The 11556-nt window shown below is 35.3% G+C and overlaps 1 protein-coding gene across 2 annotated transcripts; it reads right to left on the bottom strand.

Annotated features, from left to right (window-relative positions):
- Positions 1-330: 330 nt before the first annotated feature.
- LOC113281670 (microtubule-associated protein RP/EB family member 1A-like) lies at positions 331-4171 on the bottom strand. Of its 2 annotated transcripts, XM_026530453.1 has the most exons (9): positions 3773-3940; positions 2692-2760; positions 2522-2608; positions 1963-2069; positions 1728-1870; positions 1558-1634; positions 941-1054; positions 582-713; positions 331-458 (listed from the first exon to the last, which is right to left on the bottom strand). In XM_026530453.1, exons 1-8 carry the CDS (start codon positions 3884-3886, stop codon positions 585-587), a joined length of 840 nt encoding a protein of 279 aa, XP_026386238.1. In that variant the 5' UTR covers positions 3887-3940; the 3' UTR covers positions 331-458; positions 582-584. The 2 variants fall into 2 exon arrangements, with proteins under 2 accessions (XP_026386238.1, XP_026386239.1); XM_026530454.1 differs by having other exon boundaries at positions 331-713; positions 3773-4171.
- Positions 4172-11556: the final 7385 nt, after the last annotated feature.

Raw genomic sequence — 11556 nt, forward strand, 5'->3', positions numbered from 1 at the left:
TTATCAGTAATCTTGCAGATTTCAGTTTATCTTCTATATATATGTCAAAACTAAGCGGAATCAGGTTTTATCTTCTACACAAGTATGTTAACGCTGAACTTGCTCAGCAACCAAATTCACTCATCCTGGAACACTCATCTCAACCATATGTATAAGAGATCAAGGGACTCGTAGGCTAGGTTCCTCCTCTGACAGTAATATTTGGAAACTACATACCCAATTTACAGAAGTCTAAGGCCAGTATTATTTCCATGAGTTCCGAGAAAAACATGGAATTCCACAAGGATCTCAACTCTACAATATTTCATCATTTCGACAAACACAATCTGCTGTTCTGCACTAGAAAAGGATTTGATTAAAAGTGAATGCAATGAGTAATATTGTATTATATTAATTATCCATTACAAGTATAATAAGAAATTGGGAACCGATTCTTAGCCTTCCAGCTAAAACCTTGTCTGCAAAAGTGAAAGTGTCATTTTATGTTAATACATGTTGGCATCAGTTGTCAGGGCTTTTCTAGTCTTGAACCTTAAGCTACCTCAGCAGGAAAGAGCATTTAAAGATGACTTGTTTCTTACTTTTCATTCAGTTGCACCCATATCATCAACAGCATCATCGGTCGTGGACCCAAGTACAATTTCTTGTGCGTCTCCAAGAGCAGACTCCTTCGCATCAACTGCATACAGGATTTTCTTAATCGCTGCTGAAACCTGCAAGCACAAAAATAATGAGAAAACTGAGATACATTCAGGAAAATGTCATGAATATGGTGTTCAAATAGAAATGAAACACGCGCCACAACCAAATTAGTAATATATCACAAACCGATTAAAAACGTAAATTTAAGACAAACTACATTACTTTTAGTTTCACCAGATCCCAAAGACGAGCAACCTAATTATATACAACTTACCGGAAATATTAATATACAACTTACCGGAAGATGTTCCAGTTCAGGAGATTGACAAAGGATTTCAATATCTCTTAACTTTGCAAAGTAGAAATCTCTTTCTTTCTCCAAGTGATCTACTGACAGCTTGAGATCCATAACCTGTACGTCAGAAGCATTTAAGTATGACTACCATTACACTCCAAAATTTAATATGGAAAAGCCAGGTCAAGCTGATCAGGCAATGTCCCTTACCTTAAGATACACTCTATTCCTGTAAGTCACATGCTTAAAGAGATAGTATCCACAAAATTGTAAAGAAAATATGGCATCAAGGCCAACCTCAGGGGTCAAACTCGAGCCCCAGTGCATGCATAGTTTGATAGTCCAATCACAGCATATAAACATACAAGAGACAAAACTCAACTATAAAGACCAATATTTCAAGATCCAATTAGATAAATTTCTGGATGGAGCCATCCAAATGGTGGACCAGTATCATCCAAACACAGTTTCCTAATTCAATGCCACTAGGGATGAATAATTTAGCATCCTGAGTCACTCGAAGTTGGATCTTTAATAGATCAAAATTTAACTATTTTGTTTTTCAAACCAGCAAATTACACAAAAAGAAATAACGAATGTCTGGCTAATAGTAATAGTACCTGCCCAGACAGTGCCTGAATCTCACTATTGCAATCTGCCAGACCTGATGTTGGACATGTTTTCCCTTGTTTAGGTCCTAATTGCCAGAGTAAAGCAAGAGGAAATCAGATGAGAAGAGGAAAAGGTGCATAGGCATTCATAATAGAGAACACACAATCCTAAACCTTACCAGAAATTTTATTAAAGCCAGGTGCATCTCCTGAGCTATGATGAGGTAGATTGTTAGATTGCAATGATTTTGAGGCTTTGGTAGATCCCTTTGGATGACGTTCTTTTCCACCCTTGCACCTACGCTCCACTGGATTGTAGTTCCTAAAAAATAGGTAACAGTTAAAAGATAAGAGTATTGAAAGAGCATATCAATCAAAAAGACATTGAGACAAGAGAAAGAAGAAGTTGCATACTCATTCATAATGCCACCATTTACAGAATCACAGTAGCGTTTCAACCATTGTAAGAACTCTAAGTTATCTAATGGTCGTCCTTTCACAAGCTTGGTAACTTCAATATGCTGTCACAAGACCAGTAAATAACTTGAGGAAAGGCAGGAAAAACAACAAGAATCTCCCTTCAAAAAAAAAGAAAGAAAGAACGAAAACCGCAATACCAAAACTCATAAACAAATGCCAGTAGTCCAGTAGTATACCAACAGGTATTGTTCTGAGACCCGAATCACAGGTGAAGACCTATGCTGTTAATTCTTTATAGTTTATTTATGAGAACCGTAAGTGACCATATAATGGAAATTGTTCACTCAGTTACTATACTGGGTATAGATTTTGGAATGAATGCCTAAACCTCCAGACAATAAAATAATGTCTAATCAGTCAGCCTGTACTTAAGCAATCTTGCTGGTTAAACGTAGATCCACGCCATGTGAAATGAAATTTGAGATTTTACAGGCAAATTAGTACACCTGAAGATCCACAAGATATTTAAGCAACAGAATATAAGTTATATTACCTTTTCTATCTTTAACTTGTTAAAGACTTCTTGCAAAACCTTATAATTTTGAATCATGTCATATTCTGTCTTTGCGTCAAAGTTCACCTAAAAATTAAGCAGATTTTAGAACACAGCCAGTGGATATAACAGTCTAGAATAAAAGCAGAGACACTAACAGTCGATAATACCTTATGCATTGGGACAACTCCTGGATGTGTCATGTCCATCATTTGACACTGAACAGCACCAGAACAAGCCTAACCATAACATTTAGGATGAGAGTTAAAAGACCTTGAGTAATAACAATTGATGATAAAATCACATATGAATAACTTGTATTGGCACATAATCACATATGATAAGGAAAAGTTATAAATAACCACATCATGTGCAAGTGAGAGTAAAAAGATGGACACCATCCCGTGATCCAGAAAAGAAGAGCAACAAAAATGGAAATTCGTGACACATCAGAATAACTACAGGCCATCTAGAGTTTGAAAGATTCAAGTGAATGGCTTGAAATTGTGCAAGCTTGTTTTTTCAAGATCTCTATGAAGATAGTATGTGCACACTTTGTATAAGCGTTTGCAAATTCATTTCTTAGTTTATGGTTCTTGTATGGTCTCTTTAACCCCCTCATCTGTTGGGGAAAAAAATAGAAAGACTGACCAAATGGGGAGAGCAATGTAGTAAATGAAACCAATAACCACCACAATATCCATCAACCTTAAATTCACTAAACAAGCTCGTTATGCACAGAGATTAGTCAAATTTCATTACCACTTGAAAGAATTACTGACTTTAGTCTACATGCATTATGCCATGATCCCCAGTGTGTTCTAATTTATAATGGATCAAACCCGTAAACTATCAAACCCTAACTACAAACAGTAAACAACAATTTACCGACGGTGATACTGTATATGAAAACAAACCAAGATCTACACAGATATAAAACAAACACCAGTTACAATATAAATGCTATGGGTCCATCAAAACTACCCCAAGAACATGCATGAACCAAGAAATACAGATTCACCCACAAACAAGCACTAAATGAAAGAAAAAAATAAAGAAATGGAGTTAGATTTGATTATGTGAAGACTTAAATATAATATTAAATTCCCCTAAAAATTGCACATTTCATGGACCAACTGAAGAAAATAGAAAACACCCCCACAATAAATAAATAAATAAATCAAAAATCAAAACCAATGAAAATCACAAATTTGACAAACAAGAAAAGAAAAACATCGATTTGAAATGTACCTCTTCGACCCTAGAGAGATTTACTTGAAGAGTAGCATTAATCCAAGAAAGAATCTCATTCCTCCCAACAAAATAAGCACTATCCATCATTCCAATATTCGCCACCATCGCCATTTTAAGAAATTGCACAAACCTTGTTTTCAAAAGAATTACAAGAAAAAACAAGGTTTTTATGTCGAATCAAGAAAAGGGTTAAGGAAGTATGAGTGTATAAGAAACCCCCAAATCTCAAAAATTGGGTTATAAGATGAAAATGTGAAATTAAATGGGTAACATTCTAGGGTTTCGATGAGAATTAGAGATGGTGCAGAGGAGAGAGGGAGGAGAGGAAAGAGTTATAAGTAACCGAAAGGCGATGAAATGTGTGAAAATAAAGGTTCTGACGGAGGAGGAAGAGGGAGAATCCTAACTTTTGAATATTTATATTATACTCCTTTTTGCCCACGGCTGTGGGTATTAATTAATTATTTATTTTTATTTAATAATAGTGGATATATGAATTAAATTCGATATAGATATTGTGTGTAGAGTGGAACCAAGGTAGTCAATTTCGGATTTCGGATTGTCTCGGTCGACACCGAGATACTGGTACAACTTTGTCTCGGGGAAATTCCGTTTTAAAATCTCGGTTTCATATTTTATATCCTCGTATCGATAATCACTTAGGTCGTGTTTGGCCCCTTGGAAATGCCTATCCTAGGTTGGTTATCAAGAAAATACATTTAAATTATGTTTGTTTTTTTCTAATTCTAGTCTAGGATATGAACAACTAAATCTTCCTTGATTTTAGGAAGCTAAAAAAACAAGGTTATGCTATTCTCCAAAATAGCCAGGATACCAATATCCTTGCCTGGGTTAGACGGTTATAGAGGTAGTTATTTTAATTAATCAAAATATTTTTAATTTTTTTAACTTTATTGTTATGTTTTTATTTTTTTCTCCGACAATTTTATCCATAATACATAATTATTTTATAAAAATACATATTTAAAATATGGAGAGACAAACATAATACATGATAAACCCGTGATGGATATAACGGAAAAACAAACATCATCTTTATTAATACATCTTGAGATAATCCTGCTCAAGTTAGAGAAAAAAATTCCCTAGCTAAGCTTTATGTAGTCAAAGCTCCCAAACACGGCCTTAAAAGAAACATAGTATTAGTAAATCTGGTTGTTCACCTTCCTCATCATCAATACCAAATAATAATTTTAGCTCAAGAAATTCAAACACAGCAACAAGCAATAATACTAGTGAGTGAATTAATCTTTTTAATTTTTGTACGTGAGATTAGTCCACTCAATTTAAAAAGAAAAAAATTCCGGCCAAGACAAATCAATTCCGACCGAAAAACGCGTTTCCGGCCGAAATTTTCGCAAAGATTTCGTCCGACCGAAATTAACAAAACCGTGTCTTCTTGGACCAAAATCAGTAATTACGCCGAAATTTCGGCCGAAATGACCGAAATCGACTACATAGAGTGGAACTATAGGTAGCCGGACACCCAGTGGGGATGTTTTTGTTGTGAAACTGATTAGAAATTTATATATTGTCTTGCTCTCTTGCTTTCTCTACAATTTAGCATATCATCCGCCCACATGGCACCACCAGAAAAGCTACGGGTTTTTTTTTCAAGAATGAAAATGCAATAAAATAGGAACGCACGATTGGCGAAATCAAAACTAATCGGGAATAGAGGAAAAAGACAAAAACTGGATCCAAATATCAAATCAGGGTCACTCTTTATCTAAGTATTCTTTTAAATCATAATCTACCCCTCACTAATCAGATTTAGTGGTTAATAATAATTAGTAAAAATCTTAAGTATTTGTTAAATGATTAGTATGTACTTGTATTTGGGTGAGTGAGATGAGAATAGAAAGATGGAAAAAAAAAATTGAGAGGGAATTTTTTTTTGGTGAAAGTGGAAGATGATTGTGAAGAGAGAATTGCTGCTAAAAGGTTGAAAATTTGATTTTTTTTTTCTTTGAATCCACCATTGTTGCAGTTGAAATAGCTCGGTGTCGGCATTGTATTCAACCGAAAAACCATGCCGGCATTTGTTGGAAATTTTCATAAATGTTTGCCACTATCCGGGAGGTCCGGGAGGCGTAGCCCCTCGTATCAAAATTTTCTGGTTTTGATCTTCAAAACCTATTTTTTTTGTTTTAATCAGTCCACTGCCGGCACAGTCAGTTAATTCTCGAGCATGCCGGTACCTATGCCGGCATAGTATGTTGCTTAAATTTCTATGCCGGCACATGATGAAAAGTATCCAGAAAATTGATTTTTTTTTCACTTGACTACCGGCATTGATAGATTTATATCGAGCATGCCGGCATTGAATTCATCAATTCCGGCATGGTCTTCATCACTTCCGGCGATGTAAAAAAATATATTTCCGGCATGGTCTTCATCACTTTCGACATGGTCTTCATCATTTCCGACATGTTCTTCATCACTTCCGTCATGATCTTCATCACTTCCGGCATGGCCTTCATCATTTCCGACATGGTCTTCATCACTTCCGGCATGTCCTTCATCAGTACCGGCATGGTCTTCATCACTTCCAAATGTGAAAAAAAATAAATTGTTTTCAAAGTGAGGAGCCGGCAGAGAAGGAGAAGAGAATTTGAAAGGGAGTGGGGAAAATTTAGAATTTGAAAGGGAATGGGAACATTTGGGTTTCAAAGCTTTAACCCTAAAAGAGATTAATAAGAAGTGGAGATGGAAATGGGGATATGTTTTTGGTTTTTGATTTTTATTTTGAGGGAAGGGTGTTTTAGTATTTTCGTCCCAAAATACACCCCTTAGCAGACACCTTTGGTTGGGAGAAGCAATTCATATCCCCAATCAGGGGTGCAAAAAATAGGGGTAACTTGCGTTACCTCCCCTGACGAAGATTATAATTTGCGTTACGTCCGCTACAGAAATAAACTTAGGGAAACCTCCCCTCGTTACTTTTTCCGTCCAAAACTAGTTAGCTGACTCAACAGGAAATACACGTGGCAAAAAAAATCTTTTTTTAGCAAACTACCTATAGTACCCTCACTGGTTATCTTCTCCACCTTGTATCAGTAGTTAAGGTCTCATCTTCAGATTTTTGTTTTCGAATACGTCATCAACATTAGACCTGCAACAAAAAAACTGGAACTAAGACAGAACTAGAAAGACCCATTAAAGGTAAACCCTTAATAAGAAGTAAAAATTGAAGAAAATCCATGAATTCAATTTCTCAAAAAAGTACAGATTATGAACTTGCCCAGGTGATGAAAACCCAGACAAATTAACAACCTCTTTTGTTTATCGAACTGAAAAAGTGGATCTCATTCAATTATATAATTACCATTGAAGTGCAACCACATCAACTGCAACCATAAAACCCATTTCAACAACAAGAATAGTAACAATAATAATTTAATGGAGAACTGAAAAATGTATAAGTAATGAACAACTTAGACCACATGAAGAACCTAGATTAAGTAACGTAAAGTCGTCTTCTTCGCATCATTTGTATTTAAAGAAGAATATTTCGGTGTATCATTTATGCAAACACCTTGTAAACATCCTCCATGCATTTTTCATACAATGAGAACGAATCAAATTGTCAAATTTTTATAAGAATCGATAAAAATCTAATACTAAATCTTGCGTCTCAGATAACCCATCATAAATCTTTGGTTTTCGTAGCTTTTACATCACAAAGTTAGTAACTACTAACCAGAACGAGTACTTGATCAGAATAAATAAAATTAGGAAAATAAAAAGATTAGAAGAAATATAATTACAGTTCGTCCAATAAACTGATTTTGATTCAATTCAAAAAAATACTTCCTAAAATCAACTGAATTCACCATGTAAAATTCGCATAACACACAAACTATTTAGTTTGTACTATTCCATTTTGCTTTCTTTGATCAAGTATCAGTTGTCACCTTACCTGATTTTCGTGAGCCACTAATGAAATTGAAGATACAAAGTTGTTCATTGATAAGACTAAGAATTTTGATTTGGAATTTAGAAAACGGAGTCATGGGCAGTGAAGATGAGATGATACTTTTGTTGGTGGCGGTGCTGTAACAGCACCGGGAAATGGGAAGAAGATGAGGGTATTTTCGGTGGCTACATGCGACGTGTTTGTTTTTTTATCCACTGCACAAAACCGGTGACTCAGCTAATTAGTTTTGGACGTAAAAAGTAATGGAAGGAGGTTTCACTAATTTTATTTCTGTAGGGGAGGTAACGCAAATTATGATCTTCGCCGGGGAAGATAACACAAATTATTCCAATAAAATAAAATGATTTTGCGTTTTCGATTCTCAAAAATTAAATGGGACGACTTTTTAAATCTCAGAATTTGAGAAACCTAAGGCCGTTTCTTAGAGCGTGCAAAATCATACGAACAAACTAAAAACCAAAACCAAACTAAAAAAAAATTGGTTTGGGAATGTTCAAACACAACCGGTGTGAAGCAAACTATAATCAAGTATGGATTTAATGTACGCCTGTAACTGAGCGAACATAATCTCCGTCTCACTGGCAGGTAGGGATGTCAATTTCCCCCATCCAAACCCATCCTCGTGGATATCCTCCCCTATTGGATAGAGTTTTCCCCGCACAAACGGAGATGGGATCGAGTACGGATAATCCCTGAAATTAGTTATGCAGGGATGGAGTGGGGATGAGATTTAAGGTCCCCACCCATACCCGTCCCGTACCATTCATATATAAGATTTTGAATTTTATCAAAAAATATTATCATAGATTTTATTTATTATTTCGTTTAATGTTCATAAAAATTTACGAATGATACAATATTTATATAACTCACTCGTACAAATTATATTGTAGATGATCGATTTTAAAATGTTAACTATATTTTCTTTTAGTCTATCTATATAATCAATCCCATAGAATTATAACCAAAATTGAGAAGAAAATAAAACTTTGTACTTGATATAATTATTTTTTTTGCACTTTTGGCTTTACTGTGGATATGCTCGATTGCACTTGATGGATTGTGACAGAACTATAAATATATTTCGTAAACTATGGGAACCCATGGGAAACCCGTCCCCTATGGGTATTTCTCATACCCGTCCCCGCCCAGTTTTTATGGTACCAGACGAATGTAATAATTATGTCCCAGATCAAACGACTTAATGTGGTGACCGCTCGTATGACGAATGTAGATTAAAAGTTCGCCCCATTTATTGTATATGTTCAATTCCCCACACAAACGTTAATAATATGTTAGCCCCACATAGGGCGGAGATTATACTCGCGCCTAATGAAGAGGAGATTAAATGTACGCATGTACTAGATGGATTTTAAATTTACACCTCATCTTCAAACGGTTATTATAGTTGTGTTCCATTTCAAGCGGTTATTATACTTACGCCTGGTATTAGACGCATTTTTAATCTCCGCTCGACCAAATATAGTTTTACTCCGGATTTCAAACCAAATCTCCTCTGGAATCCTAAAAAACCCCACCATATTTAGTTTTTTTCCGTTCGATTGCGATTAGATTTTCAGTCAAATTTAGTTTTGGTTCATCTTTTACTCGTCCATTGTGGACGCTCTTATGGACCATAGCAAAAAAAAAATACATTCGTCATACCGAGTGGCTTGGAAAACAAGACATTTCACTATCGAAGTTCGATCGTTAAACGGTTATGTAACAGCTATTTTTCTCTATTTTATTCCTATATATACGTCATCTTACTTCATCAAATTACTCACACCTATTTTTACATTTTTTTATCTATTTCTTTACCTATATACTCAATTTTAAATTTCATTTCATAATCAATGGTGCATTCTGATGACGAGAAGTTAATTCATATCAATCGGTTAAAGTCACTGCAAGAAATGCATCTTTAGATGTTGCAACAACTTGACGATGAGGAAGCTGAAGATAGAAAACTAAATAACACTCTGATGCTCGTACATTCGGGTCAAATACCTAGAGTTCCAGAAACAAAAGAAGTATTCACAAGAAGATATGTGTATTGAGGGAGGGCATGGTTCCAACAGAAGCTGATGCACGATTATTTTTTTTCCCGATTGTGTGTTCTATGATCAAGATTTCTAACGTTGATTTTGCAATGCCCCGGCAACTGGCGGTAAATATAATTAATGAGCTTTGACGGGTAGAACATCAGGTAATTATCAGTTTGATGCACTGAATATTAAAGATCATAGTCTTGAACAAAAATTTACTTCAACTCTGAGGATTCTAGGTTATGGAAAACCTGCGGATTCGAACGATGAGTACTTTCGTATAGACATAACAACTTCATTTAAGTATTTATCATTGTTTTGCGAAGTAATAATTAATCATTTGACCCAACGTATTTATGAAAGCCAACCAGGGAAGATGTTAGAGAAATACTAAAGCATGATGAGGATATGGGATTCCCAGGAATTCTAGATATTCTTGACTGTATGCGTTGGTATGGAAGGGATGCCTTACTTATTGGGTCGGTCAATATAAGAGTCATTACCCAAAATCAATCGTTATCCTTGAAGCTGCTGCTTCTTATGATTGTTGTATATGGCACGCTTTTTTGGTCTTTCGGACTCACAAAATGATATTAATGTTTTGCACAAATACCCTATGTTTGAAGGTTTAAAGTATGGAAGTTGTCCCTAGGTCCATTTCGCAATCAACGGACATCAATACACTCATTGGTGTTATCTTGCGGATGGAAACTATCCAAAATGGTCAAACTTGGTTCAACGTTACCGTCAGCCCCCCGCTGGTGAATTAGACTGTTCATATCGGAATTTTAACACTAAGAAAATGGCATTGAGGAAATATGTGGAGTGGTCTTTGGAACTCTGAAGCGGAAGTTCACTATGATTTGTGGGCCATATCGTAGTTTAAGTGCTCGTGAATGCACAAGACTATGCTCACTTGCATAATTCTGCATAACAGTAATTCAGGAAACCCATTGTAATAAGGAGCGAACTAACTACGAGATGAAGACTTGAGGCCTGAAATTCAACCAGAAAGAGGCCTGCCTGCAAGGAACTTCGTGAAAATGACTAATTACATTTAGAACAAGAATTTTTGTGACGGGTTAAGAGAATATCTGAGAGTTAAACTTTGGACAGAGTTTGGAAGAGTCGACAGACGAAATTTTTAAGTCGAATTTAATATTTACCTAGCTTGACTTTAGAGGGAATAAAAGCTTTTGTTATTCAGATGTCAACAGTGACATTTATTTTTTGAATATATGCAGGTTATTGTGCTGTTAAAACTTGAAATCAAGCGTATGAAGAATGAGTTATTTTGTAATTCGTTTATCTCCATATGTAATAGAGTTTTGTAACTAAAATTGGTAAAGGGGGGATTGTTAAAGCATAGCTCGGTTGAACTCACCAAACGTTGGTATGTCAAGTTTATGTCATATTTTAGTATCAAAACTCATCTAGAGTCGCTTGATTAAATACAGAGTCAACTTCGTTTAGGTTAGACTAGAAAGTCTAGGAATGTTGAGATGTACAAGTATTACTCCGAAGACCTGAAGAATGTGAAGAAGTAACGACTACAACGAGGACATCATCCTTCCACTTGAGGTTAGTAATAGTGACTTGACTTGTTTTCATTCCTAACGTATCTTTCAAGTCGTATTATATTGAAAATATAACATGCAAAGTTGTATATATATATATAATACTTTAGTGGTTATACTTGGTCATATCATTATGATCAAAGTGTCAAGGAACTTATTAAATTACGAAGTATAAACGCTTATCTTTTGGAACTT

The sequence above is a fragment of the Papaver somniferum genome, chromosome 5, assembly GCF_003573695.1.
Source record: "Papaver somniferum cultivar HN1 chromosome 5, ASM357369v1, whole genome shotgun sequence".
Classification (NCBI taxonomy): Eukaryota; Viridiplantae; Streptophyta; class Magnoliopsida; order Ranunculales; family Papaveraceae; genus Papaver; species Papaver somniferum.

What these genes read in the sequence shown, in the direction of transcription:
- LOC113281670 (XM_026530454.1), bottom strand. Translation starts at nt 3,886, where the DNA reads ATGGCGATGGTGGCGAATATTGGAATGATGGATAGTGCTTATTTTGTT. An exon ending in ACAAGTTAAAGATAGAAAAG is followed by an intron (nt 2,070 to 2,521) that starts GTAATATAACTT and finishes GTCTTGTGACAG; the next exon opens with CATATTGAAGTTACCAAGCT. An exon ending in TGGCTTTAATAAAATTTCTG is followed by an intron (nt 1,635 to 1,727) that starts GTAAGGTTTAGG and finishes TCTGGCAATTAG; the next exon opens with GACCTAAACAAGGGAAAACA.